Source organism: Salvelinus namaycush, chromosome 31 (genome assembly GCF_016432855.1).
Source record: "Salvelinus namaycush isolate Seneca chromosome 31, SaNama_1.0, whole genome shotgun sequence".
NCBI lineage: Eukaryota > Metazoa > Chordata > Actinopteri > Salmoniformes > Salmonidae > Salvelinus > Salvelinus namaycush.
In genome coordinates this window covers 9995789-10021915 of record NC_052337.1, presented here as the reverse complement: position 1 = coordinate 10021915, position 26127 = coordinate 9995789, and the positions used below count along the sequence as shown (strand labels likewise).

Here is a 26127-nt window from a genome sequence, read left to right as displayed (position 1 = left end):
CCACTTGCGGGACTGATAGGAGATTTGAGCTAAACAATTTAGCCTACTAACCCGCCTAAAGAAAATAAACAAAAGCAGAACCTACCCAGAAATTCTGTAGGAAGTAGGGCGTTATCATCTTGGTTTCTTCCTCTCTGCAACTATTTTCTTCAATGTAATTCAACCAAAATTCACACAATTACACCGATGTCCTCCCCTTTTCTGTTGTGTGCTTTTTCTCCTTTTCCCTCACTCTTTCTTCTCCCTCCCCACCTCAGACTCCACCTCCTTCAGATAGATTCAATTCAGTTGCCTTTCGTCTTCTCCAAAATCCAGAGACAAGAAAACAGCGCCACCCATGGCGGGAACAAAAAAGAAACTGGGCAAATTACTGGTCTGCAGTGATATTCTAGACTGGTTCTATAATTATTTAAACGTTCTAAATCACTGTGATGAATGTCAGCCTAGGTAGGAAAGGTTGCCTGGCTATACTAACATATAAAATACAATTATTTTTATTATAAGTGTCTTCGATTACATTTTCAACCTCTCCCTGAACCAGTCTGTAATACCTACGTTTCAAGCAGACCACCATAGTCCCTGTGTGCAAAATAGCCACAGTAACCGTCTAAATGACTAACACTCCGTAGCACACATCTGTAGTCATGAAATCCTTTGAAAGGCTAGTCATGGTTCATATAAACACCATCATCACAGATATCCCTGGACCTACTCAAATTCGCATACCGCCCCGACAGATCCATTGCACTCCACACTGCCCTTACCCACTTGGACAAAAGGAACACCTACGTGAGAATGCTGTTCATTGACTACAGCTCAGCATTCAACACTATAGTGCCCTCCAAGTTCATCACTAAGCTAAGGACCCTGGGACTGGACACCTCCCAATGCAACTGGATCCTGGACTTCCTGACGGGACTCCCCCAGTTGGTGAGGGCAGGCAACAACACATCTGCCACACTGACCCGCAACACGGTGGCCCCTCAGGGGTGCATGCTTAGCACCCTTCTGTACTCCCTGTTCACCCACGACTGCGTGGCCATGCACGACTCCAACACCATCATTAAGTTTGCTGGCGACAGGACAGTGGTAGGCCTGATCACCAACAACGATGAGACAGCCTATAGCAGTAGAACTGTTTCAACCTCCAGAGCTGGAAGAGGCAGGCTCGACCCTCCGTTTCTTTCATGATCAGCTCCTTTGTATAATGGTGCCGGAGGTGATGGCTGCCGTTTTACGGATTCCTAACCAACTGTGCTATTTTGTATGTTTTTTCACATTGTTTGTAACTTATTTTGTACATAATGTTGCTGCTACAGTTATTTTTTCCCCCTACCTACAGTACATGTACAAAATAACTCGACTAACCTGTACCCCCACACATTGACTCGGTACCGGTACCCCCTGTATATAGCATCGTTATTTTTGTGTTACTTTTTTATTTGTATTTTACTATTTTTACTTTAGTTTATTTAGTAAATCTTTTTTTAACTCTTTCTTAAATTCCATTGTTGGTTAAGGGCTTGTAAGTAAGCATTTCACGGTAAGGTCTACACCTGTTGTTTTCAGAGCATGTGACAAATAAAATTGGATTTGATTTGTCTTTTATTTTTTTATTTTTTTTTACCTTTATTTAACCAGGTAGGCTAGTTGAGAACAAGTTCTCATTTACAACTGCGACCTGGCCAAGATAAAGCATAGCAGTGTGAACAGACAACAACACAAAGTTACACATGGAATAAACAATAAACAAGTCAATAACACAGTAGGGAGAAAAATTTGTCTATATACATTGTGTGCAAAAGGAATGAGGAGGTAGGCAATAAATAGGCCATAGGAGCGAATAATTACAATTTAGCAGATTAACACTGGAGTGATAAATCATCAGATGATCATGTGCAAGTAGAGATACTGGTGTGCAAAAGAGCAGAAAAGTAAATAAATAAAAACAGTAAGGGGATGAGGTAGGTAAATTGGGTGGGCTGTTTACAGATGGACTATGTACAGCTGCAGCGATCGGTTAGCTGCTCAGATAGCAGATGTTTAAAGTTGGTGAGGGAAATAAAAGTCTCCAACTTCAGCGATATTTGCAATTCATTCCAGTCACAGGCAGCAGAGAACTGGAAGGAAAGGCAGCCAAATGAGGTGTTGGCTTTTGGGATGATCAGTGAGATATACCTGCTGGAGCGCGTGCTACGGGTGGGTGTTGTTATCGTGACCAGTGAACTGAGATAAGGCGGAGCTTTACCTAGCATGGACTTATAGATGACCTGGAGCCAGTGGGTCTGGCGACGAATATGTAGCGAGGGCCAGCCGACTAGAGCATACAGGTCGCAGTGGTGGGTGGTATAAGGTGTTTTAGTAACAAAACGGATGGCACTATGATAAACTGCATCTAGTTTGCTGAGTGGAGTATTGGAAGCTATTTTGTAAATGACATTGTCGAGGATCAGTAGGATAGTCAGTTTTACTAGGGTAAGTTTGGCGGCGTGAGTGAAGGAGGCTTTGTTGCGAAATAGAAAGCCGATTCTTGATTTGATTTTGGATTGGAGATGTTTAATATGAGTCTGGAAGGAGAGTTTACAGTCTAGCCAGACACCTAGGTATTTATAGATGTCCACATATTCTAGGTCGGAACCGTCCAGGGTGGTGATGCTAGTCGGGCGGGCGGGTGCAGGCAGCGAACGGTTGAAAAGCATGCATTTGGTTTTACTAGCGTTTAAGAGCAGTTGGAGGCCACGGAAGGAGTGTTGTATGGCATTGAAGCTCGTTTGGAGGTTAGATAGCACAGTGTCCAAGGAAGGGCCAGAAGTATACAGAATGGTGTCGTCTGCGTAGAGGTGGATCAGGGAATCGCCCGCAGCAAGAGCGACATCATTGATATATACAGAGAAAAGAGTCGGCCCGAGAATTGAACCCTGTGGTACCCCCATAGAGACTGCCAGAGGACCGGACAACATGCCCTCCGATTTGACACACTGAACTCTGTCTGCAAAGTAGTTGGTGAACCAGGCAAGGCAGTCATCAGAAAAACCGAGGCTACTGAGTCTGCCGATAAGAATATGGTGATTGACAGAGTCGAAAGCCTTGGCCAGGTCGATGAAGACGGCTGCACAGTACTGTCTTTTATCGATGGCGGTTATGATATCGTTTAGTACCTTGAGCGTGGCTGAGGTGCACCCGTGGCCGGCTCGGAAACCGGATTGCACAGCGGAGAAGGTACGGTGGGATTCGAGATGGTCAGTGATCTGTTTATTAACTTGGCTTTCGAAGACCTTAGATAGGCAGGGCAGGATGGATATAGGTCTGTAACAGTTTGGGTCCAGGGTGTCTCCCCCTTTGAAGAGGGGGATGACTGCGGCAGCTTTCCAATACTTGGGGATCTCAGACGATATGAAAGAGAGGTTGAACAGGCTGGTAATAGGGGTTGCGACAATGGCGGCGGATAGTTTCAGAAATAGAGGGTCTAGATTGTCAAGCCCAGCTGATTTGTATGGGTCCAGGTTTTGCAGCTCTTCCAGAACATCTGCTATCTGGATTTGGGTAAAGGAGAAGCTGGGGACGCTTGGGCGAGTAGCTGAGGGGGGGGGGGGGGCGGAGCTGTTGGCCGAGGTTGGAGTAGCCAGGGGGAAGGCATGGCCAGCCGTTGAGAAATGCTTGTTGAAGTTTTCGATTATCATGGATTTATCGGTGGTGACCGGGTTACCTAGCCTCAGTGCAGTGGGCAGCTGGGAGGAGGTGCTCTTGTTCTCCATGGACTTTACAGTGTCCCAGAACTTTTTGGAGTTAGAGCTACAGGATGCAAATTTCTGCTTGAAAAAGCTAGCCTTTCCTGACTGACTGCGTGTATTGGTTCCTGACTTCCCTGAACAGTTGCATATCGCGGGGACTATTCGATGCTATTGCAGTCCGCCACAGGATGTTTTTGTGCTGGTCGAGGGCAGTCAGGTCTGGGGTGAACCAAGGGCTATATCTGTTCTTAGTTCTGCTTTTTTTTGAACGGGGCATGCTTATCTAAGATGGTGAGGAAGTTACTTTTAAAGAATGACCAGGCATCCTCAACTGACGGGATGAGGTCAATATCCTTCCAGGATACCCGGGCCAGGTCAATTAGAAAGGCCTGCTCGCAGAAGTGTTTTAGGGAGCGTTTGACAGTGATGAGGGGTGGTCGTTTGACCGCGGACCTGTAGCGGATACAGGCAATGAGGCAGTGATCGCTGAGATCCTGATTGAAGACAGCAGAGGTGTATTTGGAGGGCAAGTTGGTCAGGATAATGTCTATGAGGGTGCCCATGTTTACGGATTTAGGGTTGTACCTGGTGGGTTCCTTGATGATTTGTGTGAGATTGAGGGCATCTAGCTTAGATTGTAGGACTGCCGGGGTGTTAAGCATATCCCAGTTTAGGTCACCTAACAGAACAAACTCTGAAGCTAGATGGGGGGGCGATCAATTCACAAATGGTGTCCAGGGCACAGCTGGGAGCTGAGGGGGGTCGGTAGCAGGCAGCAACAGTGAGAGATTTATTTCTGGAGAGATTAATTTTTAAAATTAGAAGTTCGAACTGTTTGGGTATGGACCTGGAAAGTATGACATTACTTTGCAGGCTATCTCTGCAGTAGATTGCAACTCCTCCCCCTTTGGCAGTTCTATCTTGACGGAAAATGTTATAGTTGGGTATGGAAATCTCCGAATTTTTGGTGGCCTTCCTAAGCCAGGATTCAGACACGGCAAGGACATCAGGGTTGGCAGAGTGTGCTAAAGCAGTGAGTAAAACAAACTTAGGGAGGAGGCTTCTGATGTTGACATGCATTAAACCAAGGCTTTTTCGATCACAGAAGTCAACAAATGAGGCGCATGGCGCGAATACAAATTTTATTTTCTGTATCTACCTCAATTACCTCGAACCCCTGCACATGGACATGGTATGGGTACCCCTTGTATATAGCCAAGTTATCACTACTCATTGTGTATCTATTACTTTTATTATTACAGGTTTTACTTTTGTATGATTTTGCCATTTTCTTTTCACTGTATTGTTGGGAACAGCCTGTAAATAAGCATTTCACTGTTAATTCACACTGGTTGTTTACAAAACATGTGTCAAATCAAATTTGAAAACAGAGGGCATCCATCCTGGCCTGGCTGCCACTTCCTTATGATCAAGATATTTCTTAATACATTTGTTGTTTTATGTGTGTATTGTCTTGTTCTGCTAGGTATTACTGCACTGTTGAAACAAGAATTTCGCTGAACCTGTGAAATCTGCAAATCTGTGTATGCGTCCAATAAACTTCGATAACAGTATGAGGCCTAGATATTTCCCTGACAATGTTGTTCTCATAAACACTTCAAGGTTGCAAAATTATCTTCCACAGGGACATTACACTAAAATCATGACTCAGTTATCTACACAGCCACCTTGGCCATCTTTGTCACTACTAAATATGTTGTGAGTGGTGGATGAAAGTACGGGGTCATTGACCCTGGTCTATCCGACTTGATATTACCAAGCTAAAAACCATTAGACAGATCACATCAAACTTTATTTAAAGTGCATTTAAAAATGTAACACACAGTAACAGAAAACAGCAGCCCCAGATTTTTGTAAACAATTTATTCTCAACAATGTACAGATCCAAGCAGTGATTACCATTCACATCCATCACATCTTTATACAAATATCATTACAAAATCACTACAGTACAATATAGATTCTTCACATGATCCAAAATATTTGGTGGCCCCCTAAATTCTTATTATTTAACCTTAAAATTCAGCAGTTTATAAAAACAATTTAAACCATATTCACTATTTCAAAAAGAAGAAGTTTCTCTCACATTATTCAGCGAAAACGGGTGAAGGCAGACTTGGAGAAATTCTTGTAAAGTTTTTTCTCATGGCTAAATGAAAGTCACAGGCTATTGTTACAGGTGTTCTTTAAAGGGGGGCTGAAATTCCTGATTTGGCCTAATTTTTTGTTTTGGTCATTAAGAAATGCAGCGTCCATGACTGAAGCCAAAAGAGTTGTCTTAGAGGGGGTGGTTTAATGTGGGTGTCTCGATGTATGTTCGCACGTGGCAAGCGTTTGTACATTCACTCTGTTAGATAACTTGAAACAGCCTAACAGGTCGTGTGTCTTGAAGTCACCTAGGCTAGCTAGCACTAGCCAACTTCTTTCGCCAATTAGCTTCAGCAGGCTAGTGTGTGACCATGGCAAAGTTGGTTTAACAATGGATAGCCCATCTCTGGGGCTATTTAGTGACCACCAATAAATTAAAATGTAAATGGGAAAATATTTTATTGTTCCACATTTTTAGTTGTCTCATTAAATGTTTTTTATATTTGTATATGAATTTCTACAATTTATAGTCGTTTGAGGTTAAGTAATTGAGATGTGGAGCTATTGACCTTTTAAAATATTTTCTGATTTACATTGTGTAATTTACTGATGTACCCTAACTAGCCTCATAGTGATATCGAATGTCAAACCAAATTGACCATGGGCATTACGATAGGGTCAGTGCAGCTGTGCTGCGAAATGATGATTACTTGGGTGCTGCCTGCTGTGGGCAGGATTGAAATAAACCAAACCTAATGAATTTATGGGACCCTTCAATCCATGACACTTTTTCACCATCATCTCACAAATCTGTTATGGATGAGACTGACTTACTGACCAAAATTATCCTATTTACACCTCAATTTTGATTAGAATAAATGTTTGACTCATAGCGATGCCAAAATAGCTGTTTTCAAAACGAGAAGTTGCTTTTTAGGGGCAGTCGCTCTTTAGAGGAGACATTCTAATAGACTATGATTTTTAAAAGATTTCCCCCCTGTTCTTCAAAATTAAAGACTTCAAAAACACAAACATAGCTGTAAGAAGCCATGAGCATATTTGTGTTTGGCCTAATGTGCAAGGTCTTTTTTCATTATTGAAAATTACCAGCCATTACGAATCCCCAGACAAATCATCCAGTTATCATCAAGGCATCATGTACATATTACATTAACTATCTAGACATCTCTTACAATCACTTTGCCACAGTTGTATTAATTATGTGCAAGTTAACTCTTCCCAATGGTATATTCTTATTCCTCCAAATTGTAGCTAAATTTGAATGCATGCGTTTACCTAGTTACAATTACTATTTCACACTGACCCTGGGTGTGTACATCTCAGTGCCTTATTGGTGAGTTAGCACACATATCAAACATCAGTGAAGTGAACAACCACAGACAGGTACATGCTCTGTAGTTTAGGGTTAGAGCAGGAGAGGCTTAATAACCTCTTATCGGTAAAGGGAGATGGAAAAAGGCATACATTTGGAAACAATAACGGTAAACACAGACCTCCTGAGGTTACTACAAACAAATTTTCAAGTACAGAAGCTACACATTATAGCAGCGGCTATGTCATTAAGACAGCACACAAACAGCGATTGTTCTATGTATTTTTCTTTTCATATTTTCTTGGGAAGGTTTACTGGACACAAATTAAGCTTAGCACTAGGTTTAAAATCTGTCTGGGAAACAGGCCCTATATGTTTTTGTTGTTGTTTTTAATTCAGTGTGATAAATCGCAGTAGGACAGAACCAATCAAGCCATGCGTCCTCCAATTTTTGACATGCCAAACAGCTGGAATGTGACAAAGACAAAATCATTTCAACTTCAGGACAAAGATGTGGCACAAAAACAAGAACTACAGAAACAAGCGCCTCCATATATCCCATTCCGTCTTTTTGTGCTACTTGATATTAGCCTGGTGAAAAAAAAAGAAAAAAAAGAGCAATTCAGTTTGGATCCAGGCTAACTTGAAATAACCCATGTTTTTGTTGTTACAAGTGTTAAAATGTCTAATTATGTTCAAAACACCCATCCAATTAAAAATTCATACCTATTCATCTAAGTTAAAGATTGTTGGCTTTGGAAAGGTTTTGTGGCAATACATGCGCATCTGCAGTATTTCATCTCCAGGCTTAGTTTACACCAATTATCTTTTAGAGAATTTAAGATATTGGGAAACTTATCTTTAAAAACAGGTCAAACACACACACACACTTGAAGTCGGAAGTTTACATACACTTTCGTTGGAGTCATTAAAACTCATTTTTCAACCACTCCACAAATTTCTTGTTCACAAACTATAGTTTTGGCAAGTCGGTTAGGACATCTACTTTGTGCATGACACAAGTAATTTTTCCAACAATTGTTTACAGACAGATTATTTCACTGTATCACAATTCCAGTGGGTCAGAAGTTTACATACAGTAAGTTGATTGTGCCTTTAAACAGCATGGAAAATTCCAGAAAATCATCATGTTAAAATCAAAAGAAATCAGCCTAGACCCCAGAAAAAACATTGTAGACCTCCACAAGTCTGGTTCATCCTTGGGAGCAATTTCCAAACGCCTGAAGGTACCACGTTCATCTGTACCAAACAATAGTACACAAGTATAAACACCATGGGACCACGCAGCCGTCATACCGCTCAGGAAGGAGACACGTTCTGTCTCCTAGAGATGAACATACTTTGGTGCGAAAAGTGCAAATCAATCCCAGAACAGCAGCAAAGGACCTTGTGAAGATGCTGGAGGAAACGGGTACAAAATAATGTATATCCACAGTAAAAACGAGTCCTATATCGACATAACCTGAAAGGCCGCTCAGCAAGGAAGAAGCCACTGCTCCAAAACCGCCATAAAAAAAAGCCAGACTACGGTTTGCAACTGCACATGGGGACAAAAATCATACTTTTTGGAGAAATGTCCTCTAGTCTGATGAAACAAAAACAGAACTGTTTGGCCATAATGACCATCATTATGTTTGGAGGAAAAAGGGGGAAGCTTGCAAGCCGAAGAACACCATCCCAACAGTGAAGCACGGGGGTGGCAGCATCATGTTGTGGGGGTGCAACGCTGCAGGAGGGACTAGGTCACTTCACAAAATAGATGTCTTCATGAGGAGGTAAATTATGTGGATATATTGAAGCAACATCTCAAGACATCAGTCAGGAAGTTAAACCTTGATCGCAAATGGGTCTTCCAAATGGACAATGACCCCAAGCGTACTTCCAAAGTTGTGGCAAAATGGCTTAAGGACAACAAAGTCAAGGTATTGGAGTGGCCATCACAAATCCCTGACCTCAATCCAAAATAAAATGTATGGGCAGAACTGAAAAAGCGTGTGCGAGCATGGAGCCCTACAAACCTGACTTAGTTACACCAGCTCTGTCAGGAAGAATGGGACAAAATTCACCCAACTTATTGTGGGAAGCTTGTGGAAGGCTACCCGAAACGTTTGACCCAAGTTAAACAATTTAAAGGCAATTCTACCAAATAATAATTGAGTGTATGTAAACTTCTGACCAACTGGGAATGTGATGAAAGAAATAAAAGCTGAAATAAATCACTCACTCACTCACTCACTTTATGAAAATAAAGTGGTGATCCTAACTGACCTAAGACAGGGAATCTTTACTAGGATTAAATGTCAGGAATTGTGAAAAACTGAATTTAAATGTATTTGGCTAAGGTGTATGTAAACTTCCGACTTCAACTGTGTCGGTGTATGTACACACACATACACATATATATACATATGTATATCTATATATATATACACACATATGTATATCTATATATGTACACACACACATATGTATGTATGTATGTATGTATGTATGTATGTATGTATATATATATATATATATATATATATACAGTGGGGAGAACAAGTATTTGATACACTGCCGATTTTGCAGGTTTTCCTACTTACAAAGCATGTAGAGGTCTGTAATTTTTTATCATAGGTACACTTCAACTGTGAGAGACGGAATCTAAAACAAAAATCCAGAAGATCACATTGTATGATTTTTAAGTAATTAATTTGCATTTTATTGCATGACATAAGTATTTGATCACCTACCAACCAGTAAGAATTCCGTCTCTCACAGACCTGTTAGTTTTTCTTTAAGAAGCCCTCCTGTTCTCCACTCATTACCTGTAGTAACTGCACCTGTTTGAACTCGTTATCTGTATAAAAGACACCTGTCCACACACTCAATCAAACAGACTCCAACCTCTCCACAATGGCCAAGACTAGAGAGCTGTGTAAGGACATCAGGGATAAAATTGTAGACCTGCACAAAGCTGGGATGGGCTACAGGACAATAGGCAAGCAGCTTGGTGAGAAGGCAACAACTGTTGGCGCAATCATTAGAAAATGGAAGAAGTTCAAGATGACGGTCAATCCCCCTCAGTCTGGGGCTCCATGCAAGATCTCACCTCGTGGGGCATCAATGATCATGAGGAAGGTGAGGGATCAGCCCAGAACTACACGGCAGGACCTGGTCAATGACCTGAAGAGAGCTGGGACCACAGTCTCAAAGAAAACCATTAGTAACATACTACGCCGTCATGGGTTAAAATCCTGCAGCGCACGCAAGGTCCCCCTGCTCAAGCCAGCGCATGTCCAGGCCCGTCTGAAGTTTGCCAATGACCATCTGGATGATCCAGAGGAGGAATGGGAGAAGGTCATGTGGTCTGATGAGACAAAAATAGAGCTTTTTGGTCTAAACTCCACTCGCCGTGTTTGAAGGAAGAAGAAGGATGAGTACAACCCCAAGAACACCATCCCAACCGTGAAGCATGGAGGTGGAAACATCATTCTTTGGAGATGCTTTTCTGCAAAGGGGACAGGACGACTGCACCGTATTGAGGGGAGGATGGATGGGGCCATGTATCGTGAGATCTTGGCCAACAACCTCCTTCCCTCAGTAGGGTCTTCCAGCATGACAACGACCCAAAACACACAGCCAGGGCAACTAAGGAGTGGCTCCGTAAGAAGCATCTCAAGGTCCTGGAGTGGCCTAGCCAGTCTCCAGACCTGAACCCAATAGAAAATCTTTGGAGGGAGCTGTATTGCCCAGCGACAGCCCCGAAACCTGAAGGATCTGGAGAAGGTCTGTATGGAGGAGTGGGCCAAAATCCCTGCTGCAGTGTGTGCAAACCTGGACAAGAACTACAGGAAACGTATGATCTCTGTAATTGCAAACAAAAGGTTTCTGTACCAAATATTAAGTTCTGCTTTTCTGATGTATCAAATACTTATGTCATGCAATAAAATGCAAATGAATTACTTAAAAATCATACAATGTGATTTTCTGGATTTTTGTTTTAGACTCCGTCTCTCACAGTTGAAGTGTACCTACCTATGATAAAAAATTACAGACCTCTACATGCTTTGTAAGTAGGAAAACCTGTAAAATCAGCAGTGTATCAAATACTTGTTCTCCCCACTGTATATACACACCACACACACACACACACACACACACACACACACACACACACACACACACACACACACACACACACACACACACACACACACACACACACACACACACACACACACACACACACACACACACACACACAGAAAGAAAAGGACTACACAATATTGAACACTCAGTGAAGTAATACAAGAGGTGTTTAGTGGTATAAGTCTCCTGTAAACAAATACTATATCAGTACGTGATTGTGTGAGTCTACTACAGTATGCAGAATTCATTTTCTGTCTGAACAAGTGCTTTTAATATGCCCTGCGAGGCAGACAAAATACTGCAACAATTACTCTGACCTGCAGAGTGAATCTGATTGGTTGGCTGGGCATAAAACTGTATTCCCACCCACCATGGGATACATTCAGGCAATCAACGACCTCAAGACGTTTGCACTTTACGGAGTCAAAACAATAACACACCAAAACAAAAAGGAACAAAAAACATTTTTTTCTTTAAGTTCTAACTTCACAGTATTTAACAAGATAACAAACAATACATTTGCACGTGGGTTATAGGTTAAGGGGAAAATCGTCCTGCAGGTATGTATGAGATAAAAGTTGAACTTTCAAAATAAAAGTCTGATATTGTATGTCAGCGAAATGGGGTAGTGAAGAAATAAGAATTTCCGTAACTTTTTAGTTCAATTGAAATGCACCTCCCCTTGTCTAGTTTGGGATGTAAAAGGACCACCAACATGCAAGGAATCAAGCATTCGAATACCCTGCATTCAAAACAGTCATTACAATCATCCTCAAAGATCATGCTTTTCACAAAAAAGCAAACCAACAACAACAATAACAAAAAAAACACAGTACATCAAACTTTTTTTTTTTTTTTTTTTTTTTTTTACAATTGCTTGCTGTTGAGTTTTGGATTGACAACCAACCAATGTCACAGACAGACACACTATCAAGACAGGAGGACTTGTGTTACAGTCCTAATAACAAAAGGGTGAACATTTTCAGCTAAAGCCCTGTATGCAGTTTCCATAACCCCCCCCCCCCCCCTCCGACACTGTTAAACAATATAGTCTTATGTTGCCACAATCGAGCCCAAGTACTGTTTTCACAAATGTGAGAAAGACAGAATTTGATATTTAAAACAATATGGGGACAGGAAAGCTGATATTATGGCAGCTAGTAAAACATCCATGCACACAGAACACGTCACTTCCACACCACAGAACAGAGGCAGCCTGAGAGTTTACCTCAGAGTTTTAACATGTATGTAGCAGTGTTCAAGGTCTCTTTTTAGAATCACAACCAAAACCCTGCTACAGTATATGGATTCAACTAGATGAGAATATCAATATCAGACTTGTATGTTTATATATTGTATGTATGTAAACCCAGTTCATGCTAGACACTGACTGGAAAGCCTCTGGTAAACATAGGGGATGGTGGGCGGACAGAAAACTGAAAAAGGACAAACTACATGTTTGTTTAAGAAACCTTATCATAAGGCTATGCAAGAAATACCACAACTATCCGATGATGCAACACACAGATCACTCTACTGATGTACACCCTCCTTACCCACTTCCCACTTTGATGTAAGCATGCTACTTAGTTATTTTCCTGTTTTTAAGAAAAGTCACTTTCAACCACAACAAATATAGAATCATATGCACTCTTTCTGTCTGTGACGTGTTTGACTGAATGGTTTATTCAACACAGCTTCTGACCTGCCATAAAAATACTGTTTATTAATCTATTACTTTAAATATGCCACTACCAATTTTTCTTTCATTAACTCAACGCAATTACTTTGATTGATGACTACAATAAAAGACAGGCTATTGTTATTCGAAGATATGCAAAGGCAGTGTCCCCCCCCCCCCCCCAAAAAATGGCTGGTTAGATAAATACGATAATATCAGCATTTTACTCTATTACCTGTGTTGTGGTTGCTTGGCTAGCAGCTGTCCTGGCAGTTGAGGACAGCTGCTATGCTGTTTTCTTTCAGACTTTTAATGTTATTTCTATGCCCACTACATTATTTTATAACCACCCCCATATCAATTCTATGGTCGGTATCATTCTTTCTAGTTCTACACTCCCTCCCCCTACACTTATCTCTCAGTGGCACTTTCTGGTCGATACGTATAGATTTAAAAGCTCTTAACTGAAATCTGATCCTCAATCAGCACTATTCCCCCCCCCCCGGTAAGTATAAACCCATGATTTTACCACAACTAAACGACAGAAGCATTTACAAAGTTTTGCATTGTTTTTTTCCTGCGTTTTGATTCAAATGTCCACTCAGTAGTAGAGTTGCTGGAGAGCTCGAATGAAAAAAATAAAAATAAAAGAGAAAACAAAAATGGCTACGCTGACAATGTCTTTTCATTTCTGAATGAGATGTTGAAATTATTAAATAAATGTTTCCTCCCTTGATTAAGTTAGCCTGCTGGCTCCCCCGTGTCCCCCTCGCCTGTTGCTTGGGGGGCATTGACTGCCTCTGCTGGCTAACACCTCCCTCCCACCCCGCCCGTCAAGAAGGTTGAGGAGGGTCCCGGTCCGCACCCCCCTCCCTCCCCAGCTGGTAGACCCTACCCCCAGTAAAGGGTAACATGTTCCCTGGGTATAAGAGGTTCCCCGTCCGTCGTCTCCCATAGTGAATGACCTGGAAACACAGAGTGAGACCAATATTATTAAGTAAGCAAAATTAGGAATAAACCTTACTAATTTTGCTTGCTTGCTTATCATTTTGCTCAAATAAGGTGGCTAACAAACAGACACTAAAGTGCCTTGGATAGGATCTCTCGGCTCTATAATTAGATTTGACCATGAATGTGCAAAGTACCCCCTTGAACAGGTATGTTCCTATGGAAAGCATTACACCCCGTAGAAGGCCGCCAGCCGTTCCTTCAGAGGCAGTGGGAACTGGTCTGAGAAACGCCTCCAGTTATCCTCGCCCACCTGGTTCTTGAACCCATGGAGGATCTGAAAATATCAAACAACAATTAGCACAAAGCCACGCATGCACACATTGTGGATCAGGATATTCACTCCTTCCCCTCACACAGATCGGGCCTAGAGTCTACAAGACTACGTGGCAGTTATCAGTTTTTACCTTGCCGAACATGTCTCGCAGATCATCCTTTGGATTTACCCACGAGGCCACTGCATCACAGAAAAATATAAAGTCCTGGAGGAAATGAGAGTAAAGGTCTGCCTTGAGACAACAAGAGTTTCTCTGCTAACATCACTCACTCATGGGGCCATATAACCAGTAATGCAGTTCATGTATTTTTCTTAGTCCTGATGGGGCCATGAGAAGAGAAGTGCAGTTCCTATGTTATCCTCTAGAGGGCAGCAATGCCTGGGGGCCTCACCTGTACCACTCCTCCAGGGTTGACACTGATCATAGTGCAGATGCCTCGGAACGCTGAGTCTTTTTCCTCATTGTCTCTTATGTTCCTTAGAGAGGTGCACCTGTCAACAGGAACAGCCACATTTTACACCAGGCCAGAGGGGCTGCCTTAAAGCACTGCATAGCATTACAATTCAATACCCTTACAGCACTCTGAAATTAGCATTGACTGTACTCAATAATGTAACTGAACTTGCATAGGTATATCATATTACTATTACCTGTTAACACAATAAATTCCACTATGGATAAATAGAATACCTTCCAAAATATAAAAATACTACATCTATTGCCTCAAGGTTTGTTGATCATATGGCAACTAAAAAAAGAAAAATAACCTATAGTATATTAAAAAAGACAACTTGCCATTTTTACTTCATACTCGTGAATTCAATCTACAATCATTTATTTTAGACCTTTAGAAGATTTGATATTATCAGAACTACTTTTATCAAAGACTACTTCGGAAGGTACAAAATATTGTTGTGGGGAGAAAATAATTTCTCTCAGATAATCTAAAACAGTATCAGACTGGTGCACATCAAACAAAACGGTCCTTCTGAAACTTTGTGTGAAAGCACTTAACTATACACTTACGAGTAAGTCACTAAAAACGGTTTTATCACTGTTAAAATAACTTAACTTTGGCCCATATGGCATTTAGGTTCATCTTTACTATAGCACTTTATAAATGCCAGATCTTTTTATATGAACTTTTTTCTTAAAGGAAGTTGAGGAATTCTGGGATAGGAACATGCAGCTGGATGACTAGTGAACGGGGGGGGGGGGGGGGGTTGCTCTGGGAATGCTTTGGGGAATTTTTGTGGAATGCTTTGGGAATTTTTTGTGGAATGCTTTGGGAATTTTTTGTGGAATGCTTTGGACATTTTAGGGAAGCCTTTTGTTTTCCCTTTCTGAACCAGCAGGCATGTGACAATCTAATCCCATGCACTAATTAGTAGTTAGCGACAATTAACAATGACAAACTGTAAAATAAATAAACCAGTAATGTATAAAATACATGAAGGTGCTACTGAAGCAAAATACATCACAGACAGAGGACCTAAAAGAGGACTGGATTAGTCACATGGTTGGCAATGATTACGGACTGATTCAGGAGAAACAGAAAATACTTATTTCAGAAAGAAAGAGAGGAAGAGAGAAAGACAGAGACAGGGAAGGAGAGAGAGACAGGAAGAGACAGACATGGAGAAAGAGGAAAGGAATATGAATTAAATAAAAGATTGAATAATACACACCAGGGTCTTATAAACTGCTGTAGCATGGGTGCCACCTCTTGAGGACAAACGTAACCAAGACGACCAATTGTTATTGCTAAGGTAACGCAATCACGGTTATACACCACCAAACGCCAACCAAGACATGAGCAATGAGGAGAAAAAAATAAAGAAAAAACAAACAACTCAGAAACATAAATCAACAGAATCCATGTATGATAATAAACAGAAGAATTCACTAGTGTTGATTATTACTGCCCCGTGTAGGCTAGTATGACACTAAAAACAAACACCTCGTTTAAGGGAGAACACTTTGACAACACAATATCAATCAAACAGCAACATGCCTGCTCGGACGTCAGAAATAGGAATGTTGAAATGGCGTCTGTTCTCTTACGACAAACTCCTCTTTCCAAAACGTTAAATTAATGTTCTTCATCTAACTCTAAGTGTAAAATGTGAAGTCATTAGTTAGCCAAATGCCAGTATGGAATGTTTACAAGGTTCTTATTCTTCTCAAAGTTGGCAGCTGGGAATTGAGCTTTCAGAGGTTTCTCCCTTAAACTCACAAAAAGGTTAATCTTTCCATAAGAAACAGAAAAACGTTTCTTCTTTTTTTGGTTGTAAAGAAATGACCAACTACATGGAAGGAGACTAGTATCCAGTACAGCAGGTTCTTATGAGGAGACAGAGAGGAGGACCTACGTTTAAGAGACACAAAACTATGCAACATTCTCATTAAGAAACAGGCATTTATGAACAGTCCAATGAGACATGCAGAAAGCAGATGATAGGCTCATTAGAAATAAAGTTCAGTGCAGGATAGGCTGATTGGCTGCAAATGAGGATGGAGGGGAGGGGTTATAGCTACACAGTGCCTTCAGAAAGTACTCATACCCCTTAACTTTCACATTTGTTGTGTTACAGCCTGTATTCAAAATGTATTAAATTGTTTGTTTTTCCTCACCCATCTACACACAATACCTCATAACGAAAAATTAAAAAGTACTTTTTTTTTTACGTTTGCAAATGTATTGAAAATTAAATAGAGAAATATCGAATTTACATAAGTATTCACACTCCTGAGTCAATACTAGAAGGACCTTTGGCAGCGATTACAGCTGTGTGTCTTTCTGGGTAAGTCTCTAAGAGCTTTCCACACCTGGATTGTGCAACATTTGCCCATTATCCTTTAAAAGATGTGTCAAGCTTTGTCAAGTTGGTTGTTGATCATTGCTAGACAAACATTTGCAGGTCTTGCCATAGATTTTTCAAAGTCAAAACTGTAACTCGGCCACTCAGGAACATTCAGTGTCTTCTTGATAAGCAACTCCAGTGTAGATTTGGAATTGTGTTTTAGGTTCTTGTCCTGCTGAAAGGTGAATTCATCTCCCAGTGTCTGGTGGAAAGCAGACTGAACCAGATTTACTCCAGGATTTCCACATGTGCTTAGCTCCATTCCACTCATTTTTTACCCTGAAAAACTTCCCAGTCCTTAATTACAAGCATACCCATAACATGATGCAGCAACAACTATGCTTGAAAATATGGAGAGTGGTAGTAAGTAATGTGTTGTATTGGATTTGCACTTTGTACTCAGGACAAAAAGTTAATTGCTTTGCCACATTTGTAGCAGTATTAATTTAGTGCCTTGTTGCATGTTTTGGAATATTTGTATTATTTTCACTGTCATTTAGGTTAGTATTGTGGAATAACTACAATGTTGTTGAGCCATCATCTGTTTTCTCCTATCACAGCCATTAAATTCTGAAAATGTTTTAAAGTCACCATTGGCCTCATGGTGAAATCCATGAAGTGTCCTTCCTCTCCGGCAACTGAGTTGGGAAGGACGCTTGCATCTTTGTAGTGAGTTGGTTTATTGACACACCATCCAAAGTGTAATTAATAACTTCACCATGCTCAAACGGATATTCAATATCAGCTTCTTTTTTTTTTACCCATCAACTAATGGGTGCCCTTCTTTGCGAGGCATTGGAAAACCTCCCTGATCTTTATGGTTGAATCTGTGTTTGAAATTCACTGCTCGACTGAGGAACCTTACTGATAATAGTGTGTGAGGTACAGAGATGAGGTAGTCATTCAACAATCATGTTAAACACTATTATTGCAACTTATTATGTGACTTGTGTGACACATTTTTACTCCTGAACTTAGGCTTGCCATAACAAAGGGGTTTATTAGTTATTGAATCAAGACATTTCAGCTTAACATTTGTAATTCATTTGTAAACATTTCGAAAAACATAACTAAGGGGTAATTGCATGTAGGCCAGTGACCAAAATAATATATTTTAAATGCAGGCTGTAACACAACAAAATGTGGAAAACTCAAGGGGTATGAATACTTTCTGAAGGCTCTGCATATGGCCTCAAACCCCATCCACCTCAATAGTGTTGATGTGACTTTATACTGTATGTGTGTTTTAAAGTGCTTTGAAGGATCAAATTGGTGAGCTATAAGAGAATCAAAATGAATACATTTTCTGAATGTTTTGATAGGTTAGCTGAAAATGAAGAATAGGAGAGTTCTTGTATGAAACAACCCAAAGGAAACCAAGTCGATTATGTTTTGATTTATGGTACTAAAATAGAATGGTAGTGGACTGAGCTCAACAGCATAGCCCTATGGCTCCATCAATCCACCACCTATCCTGCATCAAACGTTTGCCATCCTTTAACTAAACATTCAACATATATTGGCAGATATGCATTCACATTTAAAAAAAACACGAACTAAAAACAACAAATAAATAAACTGACAAACAAACAGGAACAACATCTACAAATTCCCTAGTTTTACTGGGGGGTGTAGTAGGGGGGTTAGTTAAGCAGGTTACACTTCACCCTCATTTTGGCTCAGTTTGGGTTCTAGTTTCATGTCGGTGGCCATTTTGGATTACCCAAACACGGTTTCCAATTCGACTAGAGCCTCTAAATAAAAGCAGAGTGTAACCGAAGGTTTGTTTGATAAGTATAGGCGCTATAACATTTCTCTCAACACCCCAAAAAATGTTTAGGATGGGATTAGCTCTTTCCTCAGTCAGCAAAGACGACTAGTTATTATTATTATTATTATTATGATCATCATCATCATCAGTGTTCAGTAAACATTCAGTTTGTCAAATGAACCGTATGAAAACTCTTGAAGCATTTAGCTATACACTCCACTGTCTCAGTTAAGACCTCATGGTCACCTATTGATGCTGCTCAACACTTCAACTTCACTTCAAGGGAAATAAAGCTAGAAAAATCTGACAACCAACGGTGCAACAGAATCAATCCATTTCAGTTAATAATGCCAAGACTGTACACTTACAGGGTTTGCTCGGTTTTGGCATTTCCCCAGATTCTTACTCCATGAGGAACAAATACTTAATCTGTCACTCTTTCTCCCCTCCTTTATTTCCCTCTTTCCACCTCAGCCACATTTAATTTCTTTCAGCAGCGATCCAACAGCCCATAAACACAGCCTCTAAGCCATAGATCATTGGGTCCAAATAGTTGGGATGTTTGGTTGAAACCGGCAAAACCTGTAAGGCCCAGAGCATGGGGAGGCTTTCAGATGGAGATTAATGGCCTCCACTCCAGTCAGAGGTGAGTCCCAATAACCTCTCCTTCTTCCTGAAATCTGCACTCGTTCACTACTCCCCAGATATTTAAAAGCATTGGATTGGTGTTGGCATGGGCTACGAGGAGTTTTTATATACCAGTAATTTCCCTTCAAATCCATGAAGGGAATTGAACGAGTGCACACTTCAGGAGAAAGGAGATTTCATTGGGGCGCACCCAGAGTGGCCCTGACTGACTGTGCTGTGTAACATCTCCCTGTGTGGATGGCAGGTTCAGCACAGCCTGCAGTGCCACCTTGTGGTGGTACCTGTGTTCTCCAGCAGGGTCTTTGGGGTGTTGGGCCTGTTGATGATCTCAACCAGCTGGTGCAGGACCATGGTCACGTAGGGCTGCATCTCAGCCCCTGGGGAGAGGGGAAGGAGAAGGGAGGTCAGGGAATGTATCCAAGCTGGTATGTGTGAACGCTTTCTGACAATTTCCGGACACTCACCCATTTGTATAGATATCTCTCCGATTGCCCACGTTGCATTGTTGCACACTGATATCAACTCTGGGTTCAGATTAGTGCCTAGTATAGGCATGAAATCAGCTGCACAGAAGAGAAAGAGATAGAAGTTGAAATCATTGGTAACTGATAACCTGACATTCAGACTACTATACGCATCTTGTATATCAGCCGGTTTGTTACTGCCAGTCTGGTGTAAGAGAATAGAGTACCAGGCTGTGTGTTACTGCCAGTCTGGTGTAAGAGAATAGAGTACCAGGCTGTGTGTTACTGCCAGTCTGGTGTAAGAGAATAGAGTACCAGGCTGTGTGTTACTGCCAGTCTGGTGTAAGAGAATAGAGTACCAGGCTGTGTGTTACTGCCAGTCTGGTGTAAGAGAATAGAGTACCAGGCTGTGTGTTACTGCCAGTCTGGTGTAAGAGAATAGAGTACCAGGCTGTGTGTTACTGCCAGTCTGGTGTAAGAGAATAGAGTACCAGGCTGTGTGTTACTGCCAGTCTGGTGTAAGAGAATAGAGTACCAGGCTGTGTGTTACTGCCAGTCTGGTGTAAGAGAATAGAGTACCAGGCTGTGTGTTACTGCCAGTCTGGTGTAAGAGAATAGAGTACCAGGCTGTGTGTTACTGCCAGTCTGGTGTAAGAGAATAGAGTACCAGGCTGTGTGTTACTGCCAGTCTGGTGTAAGAGAATAGAGTACCAGGCTGTGTGTTACTGCCAGTCTGGTGTAAGAGAATAGAGTACCAGGCTGTGTGTTACTGCCAGTCTGGTGTAAGAGAATAGAGTACCAGGCTGTGTGTTACTGCCAGTCTGGTGTAAGAGAATAGAGTACCAGGCTGTGTGTTACTGCCAGTCTGGTGTAAGAGAATAGAGTACCAGGCTGTGTGTTACTGCCAGTCTGGTGTAAGAGAATAGAGTACCAGGCTGTGTGTTACTGCCAGTCTGGTGTAAGAGAATAGAGTACCAGGCTGTGTGTTACTGCCAGTCTGGTGTAAGAGAATAGAGTACCAGGCTGTGTGTTACTGCCAGTCTGGTGTAAGAGAATAGAGTACCAGGCTGTGTGTTACTGCCAGTCTGGTGTAAGAGAATAGAGTACCAGGCTGTGTGTTACTGCCAGTCTGGTGTAAGAGAATAGAGTACCAGGCTGTGTGTTACTGCCAGTCTGGTGTAAGAGAATAGAGTACCAGGCTGTGTGTTACTGCCAGTCTGGTGTAAGAGAATAGAGTACCAGGCTGTGTGTTACTGCCAGTCTGGTGTAAGAGAATAGAGTACCAGGCTGTGTGTTACTGCCAGTCTGGTGTAAGAGAATAGAGTACCAGGCTGTGTGTTACTGCCAGTCTGGTGTAAGAGAATAGAGTACCAGGCTGTGTGTTACTGCCAGTCTGGTGTAAGAGAATAGAGTACCAGGCTGTGTGTTACTGCCAGTCTGGTGTAAGAGAATAGAGTACCAGGCTGTGTGTTACTGCCAGTCTGGTGTAAGAGAATAGAGTACCAGGCTGTGTGTTACTGCCAGTCTGGTGTAAGAGAATAGAGTACCAGGCTGTGTGTTACTGCCAGTCTGGTGTAAGAGAATAGAGTACCAGGCTGTGTGTTACTGCCAGTCTGGTGTAAGAGAATAGAGTACCAGGCTGTGTGTTACTGCCAGTCTGGTGTAAGAGAATAGAGTACCAGGCTGTGTGTTACTGCCAGTCTGGTGTAAGAGAATAGAGTACCAGGCTGTGTGTTACTGCCAGTCTGGTGTAAGAGAATAGAGTACCAGGCTGTGTGTTACTGCCAGTCTGGTGTAAGAGAATAGAGTACCAGGCTGTGTGTTACTGCCAGTCTGGTGTAAGAGAATAGAGTACCAGGCTGTGTGTTACTGCCAGTCTGGTGTAAGAGAATAGAGTACGTACCAATGCATGGCTTTACATGCTGGAAACAAGCTTTAGTCAGGTCACCCAGCAGAGCAAAGGAGCTCTGACGCACCTCCGGCATTTTGTCCTAAGAGAGATAGAGAGAGAGGGGGACAGAGAGAGCGAGAGATTAGTCATGACTCACGGACCTGAGAGATTAACTATGTCAGGGTTGGTTGATCTGTAACACTGCGACATCACTGGTTGGTTGATCTGTAACACTGCGAGATCACTGGTTGGTTGATCTGTAACACTTTGAGATCACTGGTTGATCTGTAACACTGCGAGATCACTGGTTGATCTGTAACACTGCGAGATCACTGGTTGATCTGTAACACTGCGAGATCACTGGTTGATCTGTAACACTGCGAGATCACTGGTTGGTTGGTTGACCTGTAACACTGAGGTCACTGGTTGGTTGGTTGGTTGGTTGATCTGTAACACTGCAAGATCACTGGTTGGTTGGTTGATCTGTAACACTGCGAGATCACTGGTTGGTTGGTTGATCTGTAACACTGCATGATCACTGGTTGGTTGGTTGATCTGTAACACTGAGGTCACTGGTTGGTTTGTTGATCTGTAACACTGAGGTCACTGGTTGGTTACCTGCATGCACTGGTACATGAGCGTGAGGATGTTGCTACGGGCAACCAGCTGCTCGATGTTGCCGCCCAACCCCTCGGCCAGTCCACTGAGCAGGTCCAGAGCCACAATCATAAAGTCCTTATCAGGAGCCTCGTACTGGTCTGGCTGGGACTGGTGGAGCTGGATGGAGAGACAGAGGGGAGGGAGACAGGAAAAGGGGGCAGTAAGCAAGGGAGACAGACGATAGAATATATGGTAGAGGAAGAGAGAGAGGGGAGGTAGTGTGACATAGGGTGATGGAAAGAGGAGAGAGTGTGGATTAGATTTGGGAAAATAGTTATTTGAAACAATTAGATTCCACATTCCGCAAGCATGAAATCCAACCGCGAGCAGATAATCCCCAAATGTTCTCATACACACACAATCTGTGCCAATACCCTTCTCTATGGTGTGTTCAGTGCCAACTCACACAGCCAGCTGGCACAAACAAGATGATGTTTACATGCAAGAAAGCAAGCACTAAACAAACGCTCCCTCACGCAAGTGTCTCACACACCACCGTGTCCATCACGCAACAGTCTCTCACACCCCCGGGTCACTCACACAACCCCGTGTCCCTCACGCAACAGTGTCTCACACCCCCCCGTGTCCCTCACGCAACAGCGTCTCACACACCCCCGTGTCCCTCACGCAACAGTCTCTCACACACCCCCGTGTCCCTCACGCAACAGTCTCTCACACAACCCTGTGTCCCTCACGCAACAGTCTCTCACACAACCCCGTGTCACTCACACAACCCCGTGTCCCTCACGCAACAGTCTCTCACACACCCCCGTGTCCCTCACGCAACAGTCTCACACAACCCCGTGTCCCTCACACAAGTGTCTCACACAACCCCATGTCACTCACACAACAGTGTCTCACACACCCCCGTGTCCCTCACGCAAAAGTGTCTCACACACCCCCGTGTCCCTCACGCAACAGTGTCTCACACACCCCGTGTCCCTCACGCAACAGTGTCTCACACACCCCCGTGTCCCTCACGCAACAGTGTCTCACACAACCCCGTGTCCCTCACGCAACAGTCTCTCACACAACTCCGTGTCCCTCATGCAACAGTCTCTCACACAACCCCGTGTCACTCACACAAACCCATGTCCCTCACACAACAGTGTCTCACACACCCCCGTGTCCCTCACGCAACAGTGTCTCACACAACCCCGTGTCCCTCACGCAACAGTCTCTCACACAACCCCGTGTCCCTCATGCAACAGTCTCTCACACAACCCCGTGTCACTCACACAAGTGTCTCACACAAACCCATGTCCCTCACGCAACAGTGTCTCACACAACCCCGTGTCCCTCACGCAAGTGTCTCACACAACCCCATGTCACTCACACAACAGTGTCTCACACAACCCCGTGTCCCTCACGCAAGTGTCTCACACAACCCCGTGTCACTCACACAAACCCATGTCCCTCACGCAACAGTGTCTCACACAACCCCGTGTCACTCACGCAAAAGTGTCTCACACAACCCCGTGTCACTCACACAACAGTGTCTCACACAACCCCGTGTCCCTCACGCAACAGTGTCTCACACAACCCCGTGTCCCTCATGCAACAGTCTCTCACACAACCCCGTGTCACTCACAAAAACCCATGTCCCTCACACAACAGTGTCTCACACACCACCGTGTCCCTCACGCAACAGTGTCTCACACAACCCCGTGTCCCTCACACAACAGTGTCTCACACACCCCCGTGTCACTCACACAAACCCATGTCCCTCACGCAACAGTGTCTCACACAACCCCGTGTCCCTCACGCAAGTGTCTCACACAACCCCATGTCACTCACACAACAGTGTCTCACACAACCCCGTGTCCCTCACGCAAGTGTCTCACACAACCCCGTGTCACTCACACAAACCCATGTCCCTCACGCAACAGTGTCTCACACAACCCCGTGTCACTCACGCAAAAGTGTCTCACACAACCCCGTGTCACTCACACAACAGTGTCTCACACAAACCCATGTCCCTCACACAACAGTGTCTCACACACCCCCGTGTCCCTCACGCAACAGTGTCTCACACAACCCCGTGTCCCTCACACAACAGTGTCTCACACACCCCCGTGTCACTCACGCAACAGTGTCTCACACACCCCCGTGTCCCTCACGCAACAGTGTCTCACACACCCCCGTGTCCCTCACGCAACAGTGTCTCACACAACCCCGTGTCCCTCACACAAGTGTCTCACACACCCCCGTGTCACTCACGCAACAGTGTCTCACACAACCCCGTGTCCCTCACACAACAGTGTCTCACACACCCCCGTGTCACTCACACACCCCCGTGTCCCTCACGCAACAGTGTCTCACACACCCCCGTGTCCCTCACACAACAACGGACGTGTGTGTCTCACCATGGCCTGAGCGAGGGTCTTCTGCACCAGGTTGACACAGCGCTGGTACACAGGCTCACAGTAGGGCAGGAAACCACTCTGGAGAGACGTGGCTACTGACGACAGGCACTGAGAGATGGAGGGAGAGCGATGGGGGAGAGAGAGAGAGAAAGGTGATGTGACAAGAGAGAGGATAAAAGAGGAAGAAATAATAGGACACTTGATCACTTCAGTTAAAGGTAGTAACTTAACATTTTAGTAAATTGTTTAACAGAGTGAGCATGGTTTTGCTGAAGAGTAGAAAACTCCCCTGGACGATAGTGTCTTGGTGTGATGAGAGGACAGTGAGGCTCACCTCTAGTAAAGGGAACATTATTAGAGGACAGTGAGGCTCACCTCTAGTAAAGGGAACATTATTAGAGGACAGTGAGGCTCACCTCTAGTAAAGGGAACATTATTAGAGGACAGTGAGGCTCACCTCTAGTAAAGGGAACATTATTAGAGGACAGTGAGGCTCACCTCTAGTAAAGGGAACATTATTAGAGGACAGTGAGGCTCACCTCTAGTAAAGGGAACATTATTAGAGGACAGTGAGGCTCACCTCTAGTAAAGGGAACATTATTAGAGGACAGTGAGGCTCACCTCTAGTAAAGGGAACATTATTAGAGGACAGTGAGGCTCACCTCTAGTAAAGGGAACATTATTAGAGGACAGTGAGGCTCACCTCTAGTAAAGGGAACATTATTAGAGGACAGTGAGGCTCACCTCTAGTAAAGGGAACATTATTAGAGGACAGTGAGGCTCACCTCTAGTAAAGGGAACATTATTAGAGGACAGTGAGGCTCACCTCTAGTAACGGGAACATTATTAGAGGACAGTGAGGCTCACCTCTAGTAAAGGGAACATTATTAGAGGACAGTGAGGCTCACCTCTAGTAAAGGGAACATTATTAGAGGACAGTGAGGCTCACCTCTAGGAAAGGGAACATTATTAGAGGACAGTGAGGCTCACCTCTAGGAAAGGGAACATTATTAGAGGACAGTGAGGCTCACCTCTAGTAAAGGGAACATTATTAGAGGACAGTGAGGCTCACCTCTAGTAAAGGGAACAGATCCTTGTCTTCGTCCTTCAGCTGGTTCCATTTTGCTATCAGTGGAGGCATCAGCATCTGAATGTACTCCTAAACACA

At 43.2% G+C, this 26127-nt stretch overlaps 2 protein-coding genes across 7 annotated transcripts in view; both read right to left on the bottom strand.

The window, feature by feature from the left end:
* LOC120026392 (F-BAR domain only protein 2-like) overlaps nucleotides 1–224 on the bottom strand; it is a 90568-nt gene extending 90344 nt beyond the window's left edge. For all 5 annotated transcript variants that reach the window (XM_038971242.1, XM_038971243.1, XM_038971244.1 and 2 more), the window contains exon 1: nucleotides 86–224. In XM_038971242.1, coding sequence (XP_038827170.1) covers nucleotides 86–118 — 33 coding nt within the window. In that variant the 5' untranslated portion in view covers nucleotides 119–224. The remainder of the gene's footprint in view (nucleotides 1–85) is intronic.
* An 11253-nt stretch (nucleotides 225–11477) lies between these two features.
* The window catches only part of LOC120025869 (transportin-1-like), a 60813-nt gene continuing 46163 nt past the window's right edge, over nucleotides 11478–26127 (bottom strand). Inside the window, exons 15-25 of one of the 2 annotated variants that reach the window (XM_038970576.1) lie at nucleotides 26032–26118; nucleotides 24960–25067; nucleotides 22552–22710; nucleotides 21946–22033; nucleotides 20043–20141; nucleotides 19860–19955; nucleotides 15984–16059; nucleotides 14687–14786; nucleotides 14425–14499; nucleotides 14155–14294; nucleotides 11478–13974 (exon numbers count right to left, since the gene is read on the bottom strand). In XM_038970576.1, coding sequence (XP_038826504.1) covers nucleotides 14187–14294; nucleotides 14425–14499; nucleotides 14687–14786; nucleotides 15984–16059; nucleotides 19860–19955; nucleotides 20043–20141; nucleotides 21946–22033; nucleotides 22552–22710; nucleotides 24960–25067; nucleotides 26032–26118 — 996 coding nt within the window. In that variant the 3' untranslated portion in view covers nucleotides 11478–13974; nucleotides 14155–14186. Of the gene's footprint in view, nucleotides 13975–14154; nucleotides 14295–14424; nucleotides 14500–14686; nucleotides 14787–15983; nucleotides 16060–19859; nucleotides 19956–20042; nucleotides 20142–21945; nucleotides 22034–22551; nucleotides 22711–24959; nucleotides 25068–26031; nucleotides 26119–26127 lie in introns of those variants that run through there. The other variant, XR_005473042.1, reaches the window with a different exon arrangement.